The 25,469-nt window shown below is 38.4% G+C and overlaps 1 protein-coding gene across 4 annotated transcripts in view; it reads left to right on the forward strand.

Moving 5' to 3' along the window:
* Positions 1-294: 294 nt before the first annotated feature.
* agla (amylo-alpha-1,6-glucosidase and 4-alpha-glucanotransferase a) overlaps positions 295-25,469 on the forward strand; it is a 162,255-nt gene continuing 137,080 nt past the window's right edge. The window contains exons 1-3 of one of the 4 annotated variants that reach the window (XM_088015023.1): positions 295-451; positions 14,178-14,304; positions 21,038-21,248. In XM_088015023.1, coding sequence (XP_087871149.1) covers positions 416-451; positions 14,178-14,304; positions 21,038-21,248 — 374 coding nt within the window. In that variant the 5' untranslated portion in view covers positions 295-415. Of the gene's footprint in view, positions 452-535; positions 644-14,177; positions 14,305-21,037; positions 21,249-25,469 lie in introns of those variants that run through there. The other 3 variants (XM_088015021.1, XM_088015020.1, XM_088015022.1) reach the window with 3 other exon arrangements.

The following is a 25,469-nucleotide window of genomic DNA, read 5'->3' on the forward strand; positions in this document are numbered from 1 at the left end:
GGCAACTTAGGGGAAAAAAAGTAAAAATGTGATTTTTAAATACGCTTTTATTTTGAAATTATACATCAGAACTTGTTAACGTTTGCTGGTTGTGTTCCAGAGGTGTCCCTTTGTCACTGAGAAGTGAGAGAAGTCACTGGAAACAGAGTTTTTCAACATTGCATAATGTCCCCAATTATTTCTGATACATTATTTCTTTTTGTAACTGCAGCGGCTGGATCAAACATGGACCGGATGTGTGCTTTTATTATGAAAGCAGCACGTAAATGGGTGTACCATAATGTCTTGACCTGTCGCAGTTGCTAACTGCGGTGTTTTCAGAGAAGCATTCCGATATTTTTCGAATACACTCCACGTTAACAAACCGGAGTTTTCCCCTGTCCTTCAGTTAGAATTCCTTTTGTGAAAAGGGGAAATGAATGGATTTTCTGAGTTAAAACCTGCAGGAAAAGTAAGTTTACACGTACACACACACACACGCACCGACTGTCTGCTTCCGTGCGTGTTGCGCAGGGTATTATGGTAATGGTGCAACCCACCGTTCCGGACCCCTCCCCCCTCAATAGCTGTTCATCCAAGGTGGGACAGTTAGTCTGCAGACTGTTCTCCCGTGGCTGTGACGAACCAACGACACAACTGACAGGTATACACAGATGGACATTAGAACAAGTTTTTGCACTGCGTTGCAGGATTCACCTGGTATAGCTCACTGTTAGGAGTGACTACCCATGCTAATAGCTTCTAGCTCGGCAGTGGTATCAGCAGCTACATTAGCCACCGGACATAGGTTGAGCTTCCTCTTGCAACCTTGACTGTAACATGACGCTTTCCACGTAGAGCTCGGTGACACCTTATAAGGGTAGACAGGTTGAGGTTCAGCATATCAGAACTATTACTATTTTCGCCTTATAAAGTTACTTATTAGTGTTATGTTGCTAGTTTGCGGAAATGCCCAGTGCTACCTGTCAAACGCCAGCGCAGAATTTAGCTTCATCTTTCTGTACCTTTTGGTGAAATTCTAAACGAACAGCACTGCCCACTGCTGATGATGCATGGCTAACAAACAAAACACAAACTAACCTCGCGTTCATTGAACTTGTTTTAAATAAATAAGGTGCAGTTGAGCCCACTTGTTTCGAATCATTCGGTAGACAGACCAAATTAAATGAAGAATTTAAAGTATGCTTTAAAATGCTTCTGACTGCATTTATATGGAGTCCGGAGTGCAGCCATAAAGGGGCATTCATGTTGAAACAGGTGTTGCAGCAAAATCTGTGACCCATAATTTTCTGTGACAGCAGGGGGCGATAGCTTGCGTGAAGATCAACGTTTTTGAAGAATATTTACTCAAACTGCATAAATACCGATACAGCTGGGATTGTAAACTAAAGGGCTGTCGGAGAAAATGTATTATTTTGTATTTGAGGCTGAACACTGTTTGATGGACAATTATGTGCTGTCGATAAAATATGTAAACCAACTTCGGCCGTTTAATAAATCGGTAAATGATTAAGAAATTATTCTAAGAGGTAGTTTTCTGGTAGCTAAAATCACACTGGTCACAAATTATCATGGGCAGAATAATCTGTTACCTGACTGCACAGGCCTTTAAATAATGTGATTTTAGCTATTTGAGGGTTCAATATTGTTATAAATACACTCAGATTGTAGCGAAGAGATGGTAGAACTCTGAAAAACAGTTGTTTTAAACTTTGACATTATTTACAGGATTGCTGTAACACCGGCATGCTGGTCACTTTATATCAGTATGAAGCTGGTATGTGTTTAAAGACCTGAGCAGTGTTGAGAGCTTTATAAATAGATAAGACCAGAGTTCTTGACCTTCTCTCGATCACAGCAGGCTCCACGGGGGGTAAAGTGGAGGCTCCAGCTGGGTTCAGTGACTCGGGATGCATTAACCTGCTTTGATTGTTACATAACTGGACCCAGATTGTGGGAGAATTTTTCTGCCAAAATTCAAGAGCACATATTTTCAGTCTGAAATCAGAACAAAAAATATTTTTTTTGTTCTCAAAACTTTGAATACTTGTGCTTACATTTTTATTTTGAAGCAGGACTTCATGTCTTTCTTCTCAAAACTTGTAATGTTCATATTCAAAACTTCTCCTCGCGCTCAGAAATAGTCTGTGCTTCGGGCAAATCTTCACTTGCAATTTAACTCTCTGCTCACTTGGGGATTATTTTTCTGCCATAATCCAAGAGCACACATTTTCAATCTGAAAGCAGGATTTAAGGTCTTTTGTTCTCAAACCTTTTAATACTTGTGCTTATTTTTATTTTGAAAGCAGGGCTTCATGTCTTTCTTCTCAAAACTTGTAATGCTTGTACTCAAAACTTGCATACATGTGGTGAGGTTCATAGTGAGGTACTGACTTAATCAGATCTAGAAATATAGACACCTAGTATCTTATTGTTTACGTACGGAAATTTTGCGCATGCGTACAACGCTGGAGGGCAAAAAGACTATTCTTTTACATGTCATCCACAGCTGCGTTAACGTAATGAAACTTTGAAATATAGATATTAAGTTTGTGCTATGCTCCACAGCAAAAGGAAAAAACCGAACTACAACTCGAAAAAACTTCTTTTTCGCTCTTTGTGTCAGCCAATATACAGACTCGTTGCCATTGCAACTAGGGCTGAAACGATTCCTCGAATGATTCGAGTACCTCGATTACTAAAATTCCTCCAGGAGAATTTACCTGCCTCGAAGCTTCGTTAAGCGCACAGTGTTCCGGCCGGGACTTCATTTGCGTTGTGCGGAGCTCTCACTTCCGCCTCTGAGTTGTTGACAAAAGCTAAGTCTCAGCAGCATAAAGTCCAATCTTCAAGATTGTCCCATGGGGATTTTATTGATTGATGATAATGCCCGACTTTTTATCATTTTTGGGGAACCAATAAGCATCCTTAAAATGACTGGGGAATGCCTGGAGTACGGCAGGCAGCATTTCTCCTCCGGGGCTGCTGGTTGAAAGCGAACGGCGGGAAGAGCGCTGAGGTGAGCGGATAGACTGAACAGGGCGGGCGGCTGAGTAGCTGATGCTTACCATGTAAATGTAGCTTTACCGACGAACCGCACAATAAATTTCATATCCCGGTCTGAAGAAACGGGTGGCGGGGCGCATCGTACATGGCTGGTAGATGAGTTTCTGAGTGTGACCAGTGAAGGTGTCGTAAATATCCCGTATTGCTTCCCCCCGTGTTCGTCCCCCGGTCTAACGGTTCGTCAGTCCGCTGGTCTATTTCCTCCCCTCCACCCCATCTTACGTTCGTTCATTCGCCCTCTCCTCCCACTCCAGGCGGCATTTCCCGTATTTTCAAACCCAAAGCGTGACAGGTTAGGTGGCAAGGTGAGTTTAATTAATCTATTAAACTCACTGAAGATGAATACATAAACTAAAAGCTGGATTGTAGACATTTTTTATAAGCATATTTGTGAGCCTGCCTCTTTGTTATTACATTCAATATAATTTCAGATTTTTCTATAACTTCTGGTTAACTTAGAAAGTGAGCTATTATTGTTACAGGTTAGTTTTCTAAACTACAAAAAAGCAACTTTTAGGGATGCTCAAATATGAAAAATTGGACTGATATTGATATCTGATAGTAACACCTGTATTATGCCAGATTTACCAATATTTCATTTTAGAATTTTTTTTATCAGATTACTCGATTAATCGTAAGAATAATCGGTAGATTACTCGATTACTAAAATATTCGTTTACAACAGCCCTAATTGCAACTGACAACAATGCCACAGGGTTTCCCCCAGAAAACTTGCTAAGCCCGGTGGTCAGGGCATCGAGTCGGTCCACCGGCGGTCCACCATGTCTTTGTATTAAAATATGTTAAGTTGACAGGAAATGTAAAAGTATTACTGTGTAATTATATGTTATGGGAAAAGATCTCAAGTGAAATGCTATTTAAACCCACAACTAGTCTAAAAACAACAAATTTGCACTTCTGTTTAATCCAAATTAAGTCGGTGGCTCCATCAGGCCCCCAAGGGTTTCAGGGGTCCGATAAATGCTAATATTTTAAAACAGACCACAGATACATAAATGTAACACTTGTTTATTGAGATGATCAATGCAGTTAAATTTGATTCAATTGTTTAGGCATACATAAATTAAATGCTTTTAAATTAACATTTAAATACAAGATTTTAAAGAGCTGGCAAGTTTAGTTTGTAAAACTCAAAGAATAATATTCATAGTTGGATTGTTTTGTTACCATAGCAACAATCTGATGCTGTGAGTTTAATCTTTGAATTTACAAATTAGTAAACTGCAATTATAATTTATTGCTTTTTAGGCTGGCCAATTAAGCTACTCCCTTCTCCCATATTTTGCTAAATCTAACACAGAAGCTGCTAGAGGTGCTGATGATTTTAGCAACAAAAGGGGCCCCTAAGTCAGATTCTGCTCCAGCCCTCATACAGCCTTGGACCGGCCCTGCATGATGAGATAATCCGGTGCACTACGCAGAGATGCCCAACAAGCAGGAGATTTAATTCAATGCTGCTAATGTGGCTTCAGTAGCTCTTCCATTTCGTGTCTGTTGAGTTTTTAATAAGCGTCACGGAAACTGTTTTGGTTGGTTGAGTTTATGGGACGAGTTTCTCAGATTTCTGTGCGGCCCCACATATTGAATCTAAGTAGATGACGCATTTGATATGGTTTGATGCATCGTGTAACCGGAAAAATAATACTAAACATAATAATAAAATAATATAAAATCAGCTTTAAGCGCGACTCCGAGGAGAGCGTTAAAGCTCCTCACCGGGCTGAACCTGCATGATGAGGTTAGCACTGCTCGTTATCCACAAACGCTCCAGCCAACCGGGACCACAGACATAAATTTAACAGGGAAGACAGACACAGAGCCACATGCTAGGCAGCGTGTTGAGATGTAAACGCCGCATATAATTGTTCATTCACAAAGATAAATCATTCTCACCGCTCCACAACGCGCCTCTGAATTCACTACGTGTTATTCCTGTGGTTCACTTTGAGCTGCGCAACCAGAGCTAAAGCGGCGGGTTTTAAACTCTTACCTAGAGTTCTCCAAAGGATCATAATTCCTCACAGTAGGTTTATGTAAATATCCATACAGGTCAGCCTGTGTCCAGTTTGAGTGAAAGGAGGCGTGCGCGATCCGCGCTGAGGTAAAGCAGCGGCAGCGCGCGAGGCGCCAGCGCAGTGATTGCTGAAATTATGATGCATTTTGACTAAAGTCCCAGAGGGTTAGAGTCTCAGTTAAACGGCGTTTAACAAGTCCTAGAGGTTGGAGTCTTTGTCAAATGGCGTTTTGACTAAAGTCCCAGATCGGGTTTGAGTCCCAGATAAGGATGGGGGTGTCGTCCCACCTGGTTGAAAAGAGGTGCGGGTTTTAATGTTATCTTTTTTAATGTATTTGTTATTCAAAATCTCTTTCTCTTTCTTACTGTTTATTCAATATCACATGCTTTTTCTTTTCTTTATGTAAAGCACTTTGAAATGCCTTGCTGCTGAAATGTGCTATACAAATAAAATTTGATTGATTGATGCATAGAATCAAATATCTAAGTCTAAACTATGTTACTGCGGCTTTGGTCATTAAAATGGCACATTACTGATGTATTAAAATTAAATACGATTGGTACACTTAATGCTATTAGCGATTGGGTATTATTCAGCAAGTACTTTTACTTTTAATAAAGTATTTTTAAAAGCCAGTACTTTTTTACTTTTACTTAAGTAAAATGTTAATGTGGTACTTTTACTTGAGTACATTTTTGTCTGTGTATTTGTACTGTTAAGTAAATTTTTGAGTACTTTCTCCACCACTGATGCTCCCATCGAATGGCAGCCAGTGCAGTTAGCAAGAGGTTGATCAATCTGAGAGGCTCAGCTCACTGCTGTCTCACCATCTGCGCTTCCGAGCATTTGAATGGGAAATTGCGAAAATTAAGCAATTTTGAAGAAAAAATAATCAAAATTGGTTAAGCTAAATGAAAAATAAATACTTTATAAATAGATAAAAACCACAGGGTGAATATAGCAATGTAAATTATTTTTATCATTGTATATTATTTTTCCATGATGACTGGTGAGGCTCTGCCTCCCCTGACCGCACATCACTGATCTAAATATAAGTATATATTTAGATGTATATCTATCTATATTTTGATGTATGTCTAAATATAGATGTTCAATGTACCACGGAGCAAAAAAGCTGAGGTTGTTGTTTCTCCCTATATCCAGTGGGTAGTGCAGGTTGCTACAATCAATAGTAGCAGCCACACAGGCAAACCCGCTAGACTGAAACAAATGCACCAAGTACATTTTGTTCTGTTGGGTGAGAGGTTACCAGGTGATGGTGCATTGTTGTTCCAGAAGCAAGCAGAAAATGTTTCTTAAGCGACCAGAGATTTCGAGCAGAGCGCGAGGAATAGTTTTGAGTACAAGCATTACAAGTTTTGAGAAGAAATACATGACGCCCTGCTTTCAAAATAAAAATGTAAGCACAATATTAAGTTTTGAGAACAAAAGACATGAAATCCTGCTTTCAGACTGAAAATATGTTCTCTCGAATTATGGCAGAAAATTTCCCCTATACCAGACCTCTCACCAGATCCTGTTGAAGTTGTGGGTTAGAGTAGGAATACCACTGATCTCAGGGACTGGAGTTCAGATCTTGTTTAAAAATGAAAGCATTAAATAGCAGAGCATATTGTTGGAATAATGTTTAATTAGGCTTGCACACTATGATTACACCAATTAAAAGTACCCATTTTTCTCTGTAGTCACTCTATGAACTCCAAACATGTTACACACTGTTGAATTGTGGAAAAGCAACAATTGCTGCTACTGCTTCTAAAATATCATTAATAGAGTTATAATCGTGTTGTGTGCATTATTTATTGAAAATTTTTAAATACTCAGTTTTAAATGCTTATCATGCAGAACAATACACCTTTTTCTTCCTAGAGCAATTGGGGAGGTATAACAAAATTATAGGGCCAATATTGATATAAAAATATTAATGCTGCTATTATTTTATAATGCTTGGATAAATGATAATTCCAAGCATTATAAAAATATTTTTCCCTAAACTTTTGATGCTGTCTAAAAGCAACCACACTGGTTCTTTCCTTCAGTTAAACACTCTATAATCCTGTGTTGCATCATTATCACTGTCGCATAACTTAGCAAATGCCAAATCCCTAGCCCCTTCACAAACACAAACACTAAAGGAAACAAGATGGAAATAAACAACAATTGTTAGTATCTGTTCAGTTTTTTTAACAGACCAATCTTGATATGTTAAAAAAACGATAAACATTGTTTATCATTTTTTATACAGATGTTGATGCCGTTATATTGTGCATCACTACTATATAACACCTGCTTTACTAGAATCTACAGTTGGTTTGTTAACAAATGTGTTGCTCACCATCTGCAGTTTTAAAACAGAATTAGTATTATAAAAGTAACAAGTGCTGCTTCTTTAGATTCCTCAGCATGAGAGTCTGTGTTTTTTACAGCAGAAAATATTTATGAACAGTCAGATTTTACCTTCTTGAAAGCTAGAGAAAAGGTGTAGTAGCTTTCCTTCAGACAGCTGAGAGGTAGTAGCAGAAATCGGTGGAACTGGGGCAATGCTGTATAACTTTAGTAGTTAATCTAGCATAAAAAAGCTGTAAGAACAGACTGCCCTGTTCACATGGAATAAGCAATATCGTGTAATAAATAAACTACAATGTGAACATTTGCAGTTCACACTGAGTTGTGCAAGCAGAGCAAATGCGTTCAAATGCGTTGGATTTAAAATTGACTCCTACCTTGATAAATTCTGTAAAGCATGGTGGCCGCCAGGCCTATACTACACTGGGGGAAACCCTGAATAGTATGTGGACCCTATTACTCTAGGTAAATCTAATCCTGTAAAAATAGGGCATAAATGGGAATTGTTTTAAAAAGGTATATCTTGACCAGGCCCTGCTTAGTTTCAACTTAGTAGTTTAGGTTGGAGGTGAGTGAAATGGAGTTTTCCTTTTTACTGTTTTAACAGTCTACTGAAGTCATGCTAGATGTCTAGCAATTAGTTAGATTAATTGAAGTTCATATTGTCTGTCTGCACCAGATAATCTAGCAGAGTGTTCACCATGTAGCAGACAATGTAAGTTCTGTCTGGTGCAGACAGACAATATGAACGTCACAGTCAGGACCTTTGACCTAGTGACATGGATTTGACTGGAACATGTCAAATCAGTTTGAAGCTGTATGTAGGGTTTTTCAAAGGTTGTGTGGTGGCTATGTGAAGTGTAATACCTACTTCCTCATATTGTCATAGAAAACGTTGCACAAACTGCATATCTCAATGCAGTTTGTGAACTCTATTTAACTGAACTCTTCTTATCTCAATATCAGTAAACATTGTTTGTTCACATGCTGGATATATATTGAGCCAACAGTCTGGACCCTGGACCTGGCCTCTGCAGTAACTCCCTGGGTCATTTCGCATTCTGCTGACATGTGCTCACTCTTCTCTGGGGGAATAGGTCATTATCAATAGGCATTTTTTCACTGGCACTTTGTGATGTGCAGTTTGGTTATTTTGCTCTACATATAAATATACTTGCATTCTGGCACTTTATTTTTTTTAAACATGCAACTAGGCCTGTCACGATAACAAATTTGTTTGGGCGATTAATTGTCTCAAAAAATATTGCGATAAACAATAATATTGTTTGAAGACCATTTTAAACTGATGTAATGGTAATGACATAATAATGCATGCAATATCCTGCCAAAAATAGATGCACTTTATTTTCAAAAGAACACAACACTGGAACTGGTAAACAAAACAACCAAAAACAAAAATAAAATGGACTCTCAGTCTCCGTTAACAAAAAATGCACTTGAATAAAAACCAAAGTGGAAATAAAAACTACATTCAACCAAAAGAGTACAGTGTTTGAAGTCTGTATACTGTACTGCCCTTCAATAATCATTAGATTTAGATAAAGAAGATGGGCATATCCGACTACGTGATCCAATAGTTCATGCCTCCCTTAAGCCCAGTTCACACTACAAAATTGTTTTGCCCCGATTTTCCCCTTACGACAATCTTAGAAGGTCCAACGATCATCCTGTAACGTTATGACCAGTGATGGCATTTTTACTTTGAAAAAGTAACTTTAATCGGATTACTGATTACTCCTTGAAAAAGTAACTTAGTTAGATTACTGATTACTTGATTTGAAAGGTAACTGAGTTATATTAAAAGTAACATTCTTAGTTACTTTCAGCAGCTGCTACCAATACCTGTGAAAATTACATTGATCTTTGCCAATACTTAATTGCAATTTATTTTATAATAGTTACATCAATAATGTGTCTCCACATATATGGTTAAACTGTGCATGTTTTTGTGTGTTCCAGTATTGCCTGGAAAACTATAAATAGGATTTTAGCCCTCCCCGCCCCAGTCTCCAGGTTCTGCGTTACAGCCCTGCGTTTGCTGTCACATCGCAGTACACAGTGCTACTCCTGCGGCTCCACAACTCGGATGTCCCGCCGCACAGATTTGTGACACTTATCTTAATATTAATAATTGTAGTGGCGTTTAGTTGCACAACTTTACTGACTCGTTCATTCATGGCTGTTTCACGTTTATTGCGCTGTTCATATTAGTCTCGATGTTTGCAGTTTTCTGGAGCGCAACGCGAGGTAATTCACAGGTATTACCTCGAGCAAGGGCATAGGAACGAGTCTGTCATGGGGGGGACGCATATCGGAAACCTGACATCAGTAAATAGCTTGAGCAGAAATGTCATAAACAATTATGCCATCAACATGTCAGTAATGCGTTACTCTAATCTGACCCTTGTTTCAGTAACAAGTGTTCTAACACGTTACTATTTACAATCCAATAATCAGATCAAAATGATGCATAGGATAATGGCCATCATTCCAGGATGAATACTCACTTTAGCATTTGCCTCACAACTAGCAAACTAAATACTCTGGTAGCACACACAGGCTAACAGATTCTGATATGTTTTATTGGTCAATAGACATTTGATTATTGGTCAAAATGCATTGAGATAATTTGACTGGCAATTGAACTGGTTCCACCTCTTTCTAAAACCAAAGTAGAAAACGGCTCATAAAATAGGACTCAGCAGTTTTAAACTCAATACAGCAGTTTGACCAACAAAAATAACATCTAAAAAATAAGTTTTGTTCTTCTTGAACAACTCTCTACATCAGTGCAACAGTTTGATCTACAAAATAAATAAAAATATTTTTCACATCTAAGAGACCCTTAGCCCCTCACTGTTAACTCAGTCTCACTTTCCAGCCCTGCATTCAGTAACTTACCAAAGATCCATGAAAAACACTGAGGCAGAAAGACTAAATGTTTTTTTTCCCCTGTCATTTTCAGCCACAAACATTTAACGAAAATATCTACTGATATGTGTTGCTGTCTCTGCCTGCCTCTGACTTTCTGCAGCCTGATGTTCCTGCATGGATTCATGGATTTACAACATACACTACAGTAATGTACAGTATCAGAATGTGAACTAAATATAAAAAGTATGTTTTTATCATACAGAATGAGAATTTAAACAACTTAATTTTCAGATGTATACATTATTATACATCTCAAATCTATTTACTGTGTAGCAAAAATTTTCACTGATTTATTTTTAAACCTCTCTTCAAGCACTTTTCTTATTGTCTCCTAACCATTAACCTTATAGTATAAAAATAATTTTTAAAATATTGAATCGTAAGAAATCAACCCGACGTCAGTCTTCACCTGTTCTCCTTTCTGGTCTTATTGTAATTAATATAATTTTTATATCTTCACACCCTGAAACTCCACCTGTCTCTCCTATGCATTCCCTGACCTGCTCCTCTCATAACAAAGTTATTTAGTTTATTTAAAAATTTTAAATAGTTAAATCATATTTCACTAAATTAAATGAAGAGCTCACCAGAGCTTCCTTCACTTTTCTTCAACATCATTCTAGCACTGCTGTTCTCCTAAATATCTAAATAATATAATATATAATGTAAAATAAATACATCTTAAGTGGTCAAGTACGATCAGGTGTTGTGTAGCCATTGCTCACTTTAGATCAGGGGTCCCCAAACTACGGCCCGCGGGCCCGATCCGGCCCGCCTCCTCATTTGGTCCGGCTCCCTGAACAATACCAGAGAGCATTCAGTGTTTTTTTTTCATATATATGTGGATTTTTCTTCAACCACCAGGGGGGCTCTTGAGCAGATATGAAACTTAGTTTCCCTCAATGGAATATATACTAGTCAGTACCAGTCACCGTTTCGCTCACGGTTTTTTTCCATTTGCATTCTGGGTAAAAATCTATCTACAAACGCGAATATGTCGTCGGCAGTAATCCAGGCCCCCCCCACCCCCCTGGTCCAAAGTTTCAATCTGCTTTAGATAATGAAGAGGCTCGTTTTGCTGCTGTTTCAATCTCATTCTGATGAAATAAAACATTGTGATTAGAGTAGCTAATTTTTAAACAAAGTTAACAGTAAAATTTTGGACATGTGACTCTTCCAGAATTAAAACGGCTTAGCCAAAAAGATTTAGTTCTATATATGAAAGTAAACTGACAACAAGATGTTATAAATGAGCGATATTCAAGGCAAAATTCCTGACAGACAGTTTACCTCCTTCAAACGGAATTTCTCTGACTCAGTCTGCTGCTGCCTGCTCCTACCTTTACTCTGAGCCGGGCAAGAGCTCTGCTGAATGCGCTGTTGTGCGCCTTCAAAATAAAAGCATGTGAGTGGAAGACTTTAAAATTCTAAGCAACTGCAGTGAAATTATTCGGTGGGACGAATGTGACTCTCTCCAATATTAGGGTGGACATGTCCCCCCCGCCCCCTCCACTTCCTACGCCTATGACCTCTTGATATAGTGGGTTTTTATGGGATTTTCTGTCTGAAATCTGAATGTCGGGGAGAGAAATTGGTTCATGTGTGGTGTGTGGCTGTACACCACACCTGGCACGATTGAACCCGATCGAACCCATTATATTTACGATTTTTTGTCGGCTAGTGTGTCTCTCAGGTTTTGAAAATGGGCCGACAATCAGCCGACAATTCTAAAATTGTGTAGTGTGAGTTGGGCATTACACTAAGGAAATAAGGAAGGGAGGGTCAGTGGAGAGCACTGGAGTTGAACCTTATTCATTCACTGTCATCAATAGAAAGAGAAAAAGACAGGAAGAAACAATAAAGCCAATAAATTAAAATGAGGTCGATCATTTTCATTTATTGTGCGATTAATTGGTGTAAACCAATAATAAACTTTATTATTTTAATCCAAAGGAAAAATAAAATTGGCACAAAACTGCAGCTCCATCATGACCACAGCTGCTCTTTTTCTCTCTCCTTTATTGCTGTTTGTTGTTCAGAGCAACAAGCTGCTAGAAGCGCTGTTAAAGCACAGTCATTCCAAAACCCTACGCATGTGTTCCTTGGACTGATTAAATTAAATTCATATTGCTCCACTGTCCTCAGCAGCTCTCTTATAGCAGTCTGTGATCCACAGTTAAAGTATAATGTTGTTTGGAGTTTTCAATGATGTAAATCACAAGCCAGTCAAGTAATGTGGTCAGCTGTCAAATCAAATGGTTTCATTGCTGTACCTGGCTTGGTCCTGCTAGTACTGAAGTAGGTACAAAAATCTGAGAACAACCGGGCTGAACCATGCCAGATTTGCTAATGGAAAATGAATCTGGCTCATTATTATTATCATTAGCTTATTCCCATTATCAATTCAAGTAATGTAAAACTAGCAACGAGCCGGTACTGATAACCAGTCCGATACTTGGCTGAACATAGAAGCTCAAACGTTGTGACCCAATATCTTACCAGTAGACTATGTGCTTTTAGGTTTCTTCTTCAGTTTGAAACTCCTCATTGTAATCTGTCTAATGCCCGTCTCTTTGGTAAGTTCTTTTTGCAACTGGGATGTTTTATGTTGATTTGCTGAGGCTTCCTGTCCAAGAGTGCTTGGACAGGAAGGACTGCTGCTCTGTCAAACCTCATTGTTTTGTAACATGTTGCTTCAGTGTATAGGCTGCTCTTTGTCCTGCTCTGATATCCCTAGCTTTGTTGTTGCAGCTCAGCAGATCTTGTCCTATGCATTGTATCAAATATTAGTTGCCTGTCGATAACTAAGATCTATAGGTAACATTGTTAATTTCAAATAGTTTTACTGATGTCGCATTAAAACTTCACATTACTTTTTTAAACAAATGTACAAGTGCATTTCAGGTAGAATGTAATAATAATTTCAGAAGGTTTAAATATTGTTAAATTATTTCAGTAATTAACTTCTGAAAGTCAGACTCATTTTATTAGGTAGAGTGATGCAGAATGCTTATTTCTGTTTATTTGAAGGATTCATGTTTACAGCTAATGAATGAATCCAAATTGATTCATTTAGTGAGAGTTTCCATGGCTGCAGAAGGAAGGTCCTGGGTTTGGGATGTCAGCTCGGAATTTTTGCATGGAGTTTGCATTTTCTCCCCGTGCATGTGTGATGTCTGTGTGGGTATATATTCAGTTTATTCCCACAGTTTATTCCCTGCATTGTATATCAACAATATGGATGATTGGTTAGTATCCCACAGGAGAATGAGCTTAGGTGTGTGTGTGTGTTGTGCATGTTTGTTTGTCCTGTTATAGATTAGTAACCTGTCCAAGGTTTAACCCACCTCTCACACAGTTAGACACGCCCACCCCGGCCTTGCATGGACAAGTGGGTGTAAACAATAGATGGGAGGAGTATAAGTTCACTTACTGATTGACTAAATTGCATGGGCCTTTCATTGGTATACTAAATTAGTGAGATCCCAAAGTTATTTTTAACTAATTAACCAAAGATCCTTCTTTGGTTAATTCCATGTTCCTTCCATGTTCAATAGAGCCTTGGGCAACTGGAAAGGTTACTTGTGTGGTGTAATCTCTTTCATTAAATCCGATGCCAGTAAATTTCTCCACTTCACTAGAAATTGTCTGATGTCACAGGAAGCATCTCTTTATGGTTTATTCAGACATATGCTTTGTTGGAGTCCAGTGAGTACATTAATAAAGTAACTTGTTGCTTTTCTCCCCTGACAGGAGACCAGGGTTCCCTCCAAGTTCAGGAGAACTCCCATGATGCTGCCTCAGCACCTAAAGCAAATCAGAGTCCTCATGCTTAACGAAAAAGAGAATTTAGAGAGAACTTTGTTCAGACTTGAACAAGGTAATTATTCTCTTGCTTCATATTACTCTTAAAATTATGGAATTTTTTTATGTAGAGATTTTGGTAACACTTTTGTCAAATAAAGTGTTACTGAGATTTTGCATGTTGTTGAGTAGTATTTTATGTGGGATGTTATGACTAACCTATGTATCCTATTCTGTACCTACATTCTCTGCCATTAAAACTGATCTGCACCTGCTATATTGCCAAAAGTATTCGCTCAACTGCCTTGACTCACGTATGAGCTTTAGTGAGATCCCATAAAACATGTGTTGGAATGGCCCAGTCAAAGTCCAGACCTTAACCCAGGGGTGGGCAACTCCAGGCCTCAAGGCCCAGTCTCCTGCAACTTTTAGATGGAAAAATAATAATTTTTAACAATAAAGTTCGATTTTCACCACTTTTTTGCACCTGGTCATACTAGAACTGCTCCAGTTCCTAAACTCTCATAGACTCTTCAAACTTGGACTAGATTATTCTGCTCTAATAGTCGAATATTTAGAACCTAGTTTGTGATTTGTGAAACCTTTATCTGATTTGTGAAACTTTAAAAAAGGGCGATTTCACCACTTTTTTTTTTTATCTTGGTTACACGAGCACTGCTCTAATTCCAAATCTACAACACCTAGACACTTCAAACCTGGATCAGATTATTTTCAATTACCGTATTTTCCGCACTATAAGGCGCACCTAAAAACCTTCAATTTCCTCAAAAGCCGATTGTGCGCCTTATAATCCGGTGCGCCTTATATATGGACCGATATTGAGCCACAACAGGTCTAGCAACTATGGTAAGCAGCCGCCGACTTAATTTTTGTCTGTAGAAGAAGAAGAAGCGCGCGGTGCATGCTGGGATAGTTGTCAGAACGTTGGTTTGTAATCTATTAATAAAGTTTGACTGACTTATCTACCTACCGACCGTCTAGAATCAGGTCTTCTGCAGGTCAATTAGCACCACGTTCTCCACAAACATGCTGTGCGCAAACGGAGAAGGATGACCATCGTCCGGGCATGTCGCAGAAGGCTCTCCTCGCCGACCAGAGTCGGACTGTTTTGTTGACATTCACTTTAGTGCAGCTCCATAACATAACTCCAGCCTCTACTGTAGTGTCTATTCTATGCGCCTTATAATGCCTTATATATGAAAAAAGTTTTAAAATAGGCCATTCGTTGAAGGTGCGCCTTATAATCCGGTGCGCCTTATAGTGCATAAAATATGGTAATAAAAGAATATTTAAAACCATGTTTGGGATTTCTGAAACCTCTCATTTGTGAAACTTCACTTAAACAGACCGCTATAGAAGATCTTTCCTTTCAACAGCCATCACCATCTACAATAGCTCTTTGAAGAATTAATGAGTTACACCAACATTTAATTTCCCATTGGGATTAATAAAGTGGTTTTGAATTAGAATTGAATTTGAAAAAAACTGGATGGAACAAGTGTGAATAGTAATCTGATCTTTAGTGAAATTTTACAAATCGCATAAAGGTTTCACAAATCCCAAACATGGATTTAAATATTCTGCTATTAGAGCAGAGTAATATAGTCCAGGTTTGAAGTGTCTAGGTGTTGTAGTTTTGGAGCTGGAGCAGCTCTCATGTGACCAAGATTAAAAACCCTCGTCTGAAATAAACCTTTATTGAAGTTTCACAAATCAGAAAAAGGTTTTGCAAATTCCAAACATGGTTCTAAATATTCTGCTATTAGAGCAGAATAATTGAGTGCAAGTTTGAAGTGTCTAGGTGTAGTAGTTTTTTTTAATTAGCACAGTTCTAGTGTGATCCAGATGCAATAACATTGGTAAAATCAACCTTTATTGAAGTTTCACAAGTCAGAAGAATGTTTCACAAATCCCAAACATGGTTATAAAGATTCTTCTTGAAGAGGAGAATAATCTAGTCCAGGTTTGAAGTGTCTAGGTGTAGTGGTTTTTAAACTAGAGTCAATTAAAGATGCGGATGGTAGTGAAAAATTTGGTGAAATCGCCCTAATCGGAAGCTAGAATTGGAAACCAACTTCAGCTTCGTCCAAAAGAGTACAGTTTATAAAGTCTGTATTCTATACTGCCCTTCAATAATCATTAGCTTTAGATAAAGAAGATGAGCATATCCGACTACCTGATCCAATTGCAATAGTTCACTCCTGCGTTAAGCCCAGTTCACACTACACAATTTTTTTTACCGGTTTGTAGAACCTTGTGGCAGCTCTGATCTGAATCAGGCATATTCAACATGTTAGATTGTCTTGGCCAGTTTATCGCTGCAGTATGTGGGGTTTTCCCTGACTCGGAGCGAGAATGCTCCGACGTTGAATGTGACCGGTAGCCAATGAGAAATCGTAGAGGATTCTGTGCTTTCTGAAGGGAAAACACAAAAGGGGAATCCCAAACAGCTGACATGGCGCAACGAGAGTCCAGTGGACATCGGAGATGATATCTGGAAACAAAATTAATGTTTATTCAACATTTCTTGAGAGGAATATCTACAGAAATGACAAGGAGAGGAGATGGAGTGAAATTTCCACCACAGTTGATAAACCCGGTAACTTTTCAGCTGTTCATCGTTAACATGACATAAATAGGTTATAAAGGTAAGGCAATTCGTTCAGCCGCTTTCATTTACTTTAAATTCACATCTGATATAGTGGGGTTTTGCGGGATTTTCTGTCTGAAATCTGAATGTCGGGGAGAGAAATCGGTTCGTGTGTGGTGTGTTGCTCTTGCCATGTGGCTGGACACCACACCCAGCACGATTGAATCCGATCGAACCCGTTATGCTTATGATTTTTTGTTGGCTAGTGCATCTCATGTTTTGAAAACGGGCAGATGATCAGCCGACAATTCTAAAATTGTGCAGTGTGACCTGAGCATTACACTAAGGAAATGAGGAAGGGAAGAGTTAGTGGAGGACACCCGAGTTGAGCCTTTTTTCATTCAGTGTCAATAGAAAGAGAAAAAGATGGAAAGAAATTATAAAGCCGATAAATTAAAATGAGGTCGATAATTTTAGTTTATCGTGCGATTGATTGATTTGTTTATCGCGACAGGCCTGTGTATGTTATGTAGTTTCCAAGGATGTCACTTTCCAAGAAGTGTTAAACGCAGTTATCAGCATTAATAGAATTTGTATTTTATTAAAATGTAATGATAAATTGATTTCAATCACTTAACCAATTTACTTATTGATCTTACAATAAGTAAGATCTTGTTAAAATGAACATCTGAAAGATGTTCATTTTAACAAGAAAATAGCAGCTGCTTTACAATTCAGGACTATTATACATTTTAAATATGTTGAAAAATGAATCTAGTTTTCCCATTCATCTCAAATTCTGCTATTAAAACCCTTTCAGATGGAGCAGAGGTTGCAGGTGCATACATATATTCCTCTAGTAATTTTGGAAACACTTTATTTGAAGTGGTGTGAATAAGACTGACATGACACTGTCATAAACATGACCTAACACCTGTCATGAACATGAGTAAGTCTAAATGAATATTTATGACTGTTGTCAAAGTGTCATTTGGTAAATCATGACACTTTTAATATAAAGTTGACATTATTCAAAATGTCTTTGCTATGACAACTTGACATTAACCTAAACAAAATTATCTTTATGACAACTTGACATTAACCAAGAATCATATGTCATAAATATGTCATGATTTTATTGTTATTACACTATCGAAAGCTTTAACAAAACAGCAATTCATATTCCCACTACCTGAAATAAATCGAAACAAGTAGGACCAACAATAAAGATTTCATTAATCTTTATTACACTTTCAAATGATTTAATAACAGAGTCAATAACAATTTATTTTACATCAAGTAAAGTGGAACAAGTAGCACCAGTTATGACTGTCATTAAGTGTTATTACAGTGTCATTAAGTAAAGTGAAACGAGTAGCAACAGCTATGATGATGTCATTAAGTGTCATTGATATTAAGTTTTACCTCAAGTAAAGTGAAACAAGTAGCAACAGTTATGAGATGTCATTAAGTGTTATTACAGTGTCATTAATATTAACTCTTACCTCAAATAAAGTGAAACAAGTAACAGTTATGAAGATGTCATTAAGTGTTATTACAGTGTCATTAATATTAATTCAAGTAAAGTGAAACTAGTAGCAACAATTATAAAGGTGTTATTAAAGTGTCAAATGCAATGCTAACAGAGTCACTGATATTACGTCTTACCTCAAGTGAAGTGAAACACACTGGACTACTTATAACTACCATCATAACTGTAGAACAAACCCTTGGAATAAAACAAAAGATAACTTGTTCTTCAAACAGAGGGTTTAACGTCTGGTCAGTATATTGTTACTCTAAAATGCTGATTGAAAAACTAAAACAGAATTACTTATTCTTTAACTTAAGAAAATAGGTTCTTTCAACAGTAACATCTTTTGCTTTGATTATGTCAGCCATCTCCTTCGTAATAGTCTTCCTGTAATGCTCTGAAAACATTTCTTCTTGTCTTCATTTCCTGGAAGCAGCTCTTTGAAGGTGTCCAGAAATGCTCAGAAATTACAGCTGTTCTTGCAATAGTTGATCATGGCGAAAGCCTTTTCATGAATTCAAACTTGGTGAATCTCTTCTGGACATTCTCATAGTCTGTGATGACTCAATTCATTGTGGTAACTTAAAAAAAGAACAAAAACAAAAAAACAATGTCATCATAATTCAGCATTTATTTAAATACCTTTCCAAAAATGCCCCTTTCTGCACACTGTCAGAATGGTAGACTGGCAGACAAATGTCTAGTTAACATGACTGGTTGTTATGAAGTGCAATACAATTATTTCTTAACACAAGTAACTTAATAACTAAAGCTGAACAAAATTATTCTGATCAAATATGCCCTTTTCTGCACACTGTCAGAATGGTATTTCCAGCCAGATACTCTGGTTTATTGATGTTTGCAAGAAGTTTATTAATAAATAGATACGTTTTACACAGTTTTTAGTTGTGTAAAACGTAACTTATTAACTCAGCTGGTGAATGTTGATTCCTGCTCCCCCTTCCGCACTTACCTGGCTGTCCCACCCCACTTCACCTGGAGAAAATGGTAACGCAAAAATTACTGACTTAATTTTCTTGGGGAATATTTCATCTTCATATTCCCTTTGATCGAGTAATCGGATATAAAAACAAGATAAAATAAAACATTGATAAATCTAACATAAAAGCAGTACCATTGCATATCAACATGAATCCAATTTTTCACATTTGAGATTCCCTAACAATAACTTTTCTGTAGTTTAGAAAATTAACCTGTAACAATAATGGCTCACTTTCTAAGAAAAGTTTTACAAAATCTGTAATTATATTCAATTTAATAATAGAGGCAGGCTCACAAATACGCTGATATAAATAAATGTCAATACTCCAGCTTTTCGTTTATGCATTCATCTTCATTCAATTTAATAGATGAACTCTGACCTTGCCCAGACATTTATATCTTTTGTGTTCATGTTAGCGATGGGATTTGACACCTTTGTTCGTCACACACAGAAACATCTACCAGGTATATAATGTCACAATGTGCTACGCCACCAATTTTCGGGTTTGTCCGTAAAATACACTTATGCTAATCAAATAATGCGCACCCGCCCCGACGTGTTCTTTCTATCCACTCACCTGTATAAATACACCTGCAGTGCTCTTCCTCGCCGTTTGCTCTGAACCAGCCACCAAGCAGCAGCTCCGCGAGGAGAAAAGCATCGCACCAGTCATTTTAAGAATGCTTATTGGTTCCCCGAAAAACAACAAAGACCCAGACATTATCATGAATCAATAAAATCCTACCAGGCCAAACTTGAAAACTGGACATTATGCTGCTAACACTTATCTGTCATCAACAACTCGGACGGAAGTGAGAGCACTGCGCAATTCAAGTAATAACCCAGCCAAAACACCGTGCACTAAATAATAAAATATACGCTTCGAGGCAGATAAATTTTCCTCGAGGAATTTTAATAATCGAGGCATTCGAATCACTCGAGGAATCGTTTCAGCCCTACTTGTGTGTATATTAAATGTTTCATGCTTTCTGAACATTCAAACGATCTAAAATAGCTTGGATTCCAAGTTTATAAGGTGGAAAAAGGCCACTTTCCTGAGGCAGTATGCTGTACCCTAGTTGTACCCTGAATCCATTGAATATATTCCGGCATGTCTTTTTTCAGTGAAAAAAAAAAAGTGCTGCATGCTGGCAGCACATCTTCAAGAGGCGCCAGAAAAGTGTGCCTCTTGACATTTACAGCTATCTGAACCTGGTAGGCATTTGTGAGCTGGCTGTAAATCTCAACTATATATAGACTAAACTGTGAAGGGCCAAAATGACTGCAGACATCCAGTGTGTGCCTGTTTCAGAGCTGTGAGATTCTCCTGTATCAGGAGTGAGATTAAACAGGCTTCTATTTGAGGGAGGGGATATGTAGGGGGCCTGTGTATTGCTTTTTGTTTGTTTTGTTTTGTTTTTCACTTGTAGTTCTCATGCAAGAAGTTAAGCAACATTTGACAGGAAAAGTTGTGTGTGCTATGTATGATTGTGGAATTTTTCACGCAAATTTAAATAATACATTTTGTCCAAACTGCATGACATGGTTAAAACAGAAAGATAAACACTAAGACAAGATCTACAAAAGTTCTGTGCTGGTTTGTTCTTAGGTTTAGCTTCCCACAATGCTGCATAATAAATGGAAAGCTGTTGTCTCCTCAGGTTTTGAGCTCCAGTTCCGCCTGGGTCCAAGCCTTCAAGGAAGGAGAGTTATAGTTCACACCAACTACCCACTTGATGGACAGAAGTTCATTCGAAACAACTTCCGTGTTTTAGCCTGGAACTACCCAACAGGAAGGGAGGATGACTCTGATAAGTACTGCTCCCTAGAGCTCAAGATTGCTGGATCCTACCAGTACTACTTTGGATATGTGTAAGAGTGACTCATACTGCAATTGTTAAAATCCATAATTGGAAAATTTGTGGTACAATTAACATTACTTTTGTTCATGAACTTTATTTACTTGTTGGCAGAGAAAAAATTGGGGGTAAAAATGACTAAATCAATTTTGAGATCTAACAAAACTTGAACACACTTACTGTAGCTGCGTGTTTTGGCCATATCAAAATTAGTCAATTTCACAAACCTGCAGTGGAAACACCTTTTTTTTTTGCATCATATGAATCACATGATCAACAATCAGATGTTCCCACTGGCACAAAACATGAAGAAAACAGAAAGTAGTAGGAGGATGATGGTGCAGCATGGTTTTTATTGACACATTGTGTGAACAAATTTATTCACATGTGATTTTTAATTACGTTTCTTATTTAATGGAAACACAATTGTTTTTTTTTGTTTTTTGACACTAATGGAATATTAACAAAATTTTGTGCACATTTGTAATGGAAACACAGCTAATGTCTCATGGAGTCTCCTGGCTAAAGTACAACACACCATCTATGCTATTTCAAGTCTTAGAGGAACTTAAGGGCCATATAGTCTGAGCTCTACGGTGCCTGCAAAAAGTATTCACCCCCTTTTATTACTTTTAGAACTTAATCCTGATCAACAAAATTTATTTTGACAAAAAATTATTTTACTGTTAAAGTGAAAACTGATTTCTACAAAATAATGACATTTACCGTATTTTCCGCACTATAAGGCGTACCTAAAAACCTTCAATTCAACCACAACAGGTCTAGCAAATACGGTAAGCAGCCGCCGACTTCATTTTCGCCCGTAGAAGAAGCAGCGAGTGGTACATGCTGGGATAATTGTCAGAACGCTGGTTTGTTAATAAAGTTTGACTGACCTATCTACTTACCGGCCATCTAGAATCAGGTTGTCTGCAGGTCATTTAGCACCACGTTCTCCACGAACATCCTGTGCGCAAACGGAGAAGGGTGACAATCGTCCGGATACGCCCTGGCCCAGTCGCGGAAGGCTCTCCTCGCCGACCGGAGTCGGACTGTTTTGTTGACATTCTTTATGTCAACAAAGTGGCTTTAGACATTCATCCTTTACTGCAGCTCCATCTAGTGGATGCATAACGTAACTCCAGCCTCTACTGTAGCGTCTCTTCTATGCGCCTTGTAATGCGGTGGGCCTTGTATATGAAAAACGTTTTAAAATAGGCCATTCATTGAAGGTGCGCCTTATAATCTGGTGCGCCTTATAGTGCGGAAAATGCTGTAAGTAAAAAATATTTAACATCAGTGATTGTATAAATACTTACCTGTAAGAGCCAGTTAATGGAGAATTCAATTCATGATGAGTATATTTTCTAGAATGTATAACTTAGATAATTTAAAAAGGATGCTTTTATTGTGAAAAGTAATTTTGGCTTCCACTACGTAATACGTAACATTAGTACTGCCTTACGCACATTTAAGGTCAGATTGCAGTTGGATGCGGTGGAAGCAACACAGTTTTTTGACCGATCTGTACCGAGCCTTTTCATTTTTCTGTAAATGTATTTTTTTGAGTTCTTTAAGTAAACATCGTAAAAGAAGACTTGGTTTCAGTCGCGTGATTCAAATACTGGTTGTTTGACAAACTGCAAAGGTGGTACAACGAACTTTTGGGACGCAGAGTGCCACTACAGAAAGTCAAAAAACTAGCTAATGGAGCCTCCTGGTTTGTAATGCCTGGACAACGCGGCTGTGGAGAGAAGAAGCTTGTGTCTCGCTGAGAGAAAAAGAGACTGAAAAGGGTAACCTTTTGAATGATTTTCCTGGAAAAGGTAACGAAAAGGCTTCTTCATCTTTGAATATTGTGAAGAAAAGACGTCATATGGATAACGAAGGAGCTCCGACGAACATTAAAGTTAAAACCTGTCAGTAAAATTCCACTGGATGCAGTTTAATTGTCCGAGACACATGGCATGTCGGTAACGGATTCGGTCAATGTGGAGTTTTTGTGACTTACGAACAGTTTGTTTGCACTCAGTTATAGAAGAAAGGCATCTTTGAAGTAAGTGCTTTAAACTTTGTGCCTGCTTACTGCACATTTACTCCGCGAATATAAGATGGATGACGGAGATGCTGACACGCGTGGCGAGGATAAACTGGAACAGGGGAGAGAGCGCAAGCTAACTGAGAAGGGCTTGGAAGAGAGATTACAACGGTTCATAAGATTGAGAAGACGAACGTTAGCCACTCTAACCAGCCAAATTAAAGAGATAGAGACATTGAAGTGTGATGCTCAAAATGTGGAAAGTGTTCAGCTTAAAATGGAGAGTGATTTTGCACAGTCTCTAAACGAGTTTGTTAGGCTTAATTTGGAAGTTTGCAGTTTGCTGTCTGAAGAGGAAAAAATTCACGACCAAACTAATTGGTACGAACCTAAAATGGATCAGATAACAGGCTTCATGAAAGAAACTAAAAGATGGCTGACAGGAGTGCATGATTCCACAGAGGGGGAAAACTTGCTCTTAGATGATCTTACTGAACAAGTGACAGACGAAGAAGATGCTGTTTTGCCTAGTGATAGTGTTTCACAGATATGGGCCAGTAATGTTGTTAAAGCACACTCTCATGTAAGTAACACTTCCAACGACTCACGTGTATCGGTCCATACGTGCCCGTCAAGAAGCAGAGCATGCCGCTCTAATGAAACGACAAGAAGAGCTGAAGAAAAGACAGGAGCTTGAATTCCAAGAAATTAGAATTAAAGCTGAAAAGGAAGAATTAGAACTGGAGACAGCATTAGCTGAAAGCCAAGCAAGAATACAAGTGCTTAAAGAGTATGAAACATTGGAAGACGACAGAGGTAGTCACGTGTCAGTGCAAAAATCAATAAGTGGGAACATAAAGAAGGAAAGAGTTAGCATGTCGCTACCGCGACATGCTACAATGAATGTTCAAGCACCAAGACAAGTGCAGCGCACACAAATGCCACAACTATTACCGCCAGTCTCAAACCAAACTCTTAGAACACAAACAGGGAATGACATTGTGTCAGTCATGCAGAAGCAGAACGAAATAACTGAATTGCTAGTAAAGCAACAACAGCTTTCGCAGCTACCTACAAAGGATATTGCTGTGTTCAAAGGTGATGCACTGCAGTTCAAGTCATTCATGAGAGCATTTGAACATGGCATAGAGCAGAAAACAGACAATGACCAAGATAAACTATACTTCTTGGAACAGTTTACAGATGGTGAGCCCCAAGAGCTCGTTCGTAGTTGCGCTCACATGACGCCAAGCAAGGGCTACAAAGAAGCTAAGCGACTTCTGCATAAGCATTATGGAGATGAGTTTCGGATCGCCAGTGCGTACATGAAGAAAGCTCTCAAATGGTCACAAGTGAAAGCGGATGATGGGAAAGCGTTAAATGCTTACGCAATGTTCCTGATAGGATGTCGTAACTCTATGGAAGATATTGAGTTCTTAGAAGAGATGGATAATCCTACCAATCTGCGCGCGTTGATATCCAAGCTGCCATATAAAATGAAAGAACGTTGGCGAACAGAAGCTTTCAACCTCAAAGAACAACGTGGTCACAGGGCCAGATTTACTGATTTGGTGAACTTCATAGACCGTCAAGCTCAGATAGCAATCGATCCTCTCTTTGGTGACATATCTGATAGCCGCTCACCCATAGCTGCAAAGATGAACCAAAAAGGAAAGCAGGCCGTGAAAAAGGAGTTTCGTGGAAGCAGTTTTGCAACCAATGTTGTTCCTGAAGCCAAAGAGCCTCAAGAAAGAACTGCCAAGGTCAAGCCTGCTAGCAGTGGAAAAGCGGTGAACGCCTTTGATAAACCCTGTCTGTACTGTCAGCAGTCACACGTTCTTGCTTCATGCAGTAAGATCAAAGGACAGTCTCATCAAGAACGAGTTGAATTCCTGAAATCAAAGGGTCTATGTTTTAGTTGTTTGATCCCTGGTCATCTCAGTAAATCCTGTAAACGAAAATTAGAGTGCAAAGAATGTGGATTTAAGCACCCTGACATTCTGCACAAAGAAAAGGATGACAGTTCCGCCTCACCAAGAAAGAATGATGGCGCTATTGGTGAAGAGGTGCCAGCTGATGAGGTTCCCATCACACAGGAGTCTTGCGCCCTCACAGGGGCCGGAGAAGCTGATTGTGTGCTGTGGATAGTACCGGTGAAAGTCAAGTCGAAGAATAGTGACCAGTATGTGGAAACGT

Source organism: Poecilia mexicana, unplaced genomic scaffold (genome assembly GCF_051168715.1).
Source record: "Poecilia mexicana isolate PSO_F unplaced genomic scaffold, ASM5116871v1 scaffold_17, whole genome shotgun sequence".
Lineage (NCBI taxonomy): Eukaryota > Metazoa > Chordata > Actinopteri > Cyprinodontiformes > Poeciliidae > Poecilia > Poecilia mexicana.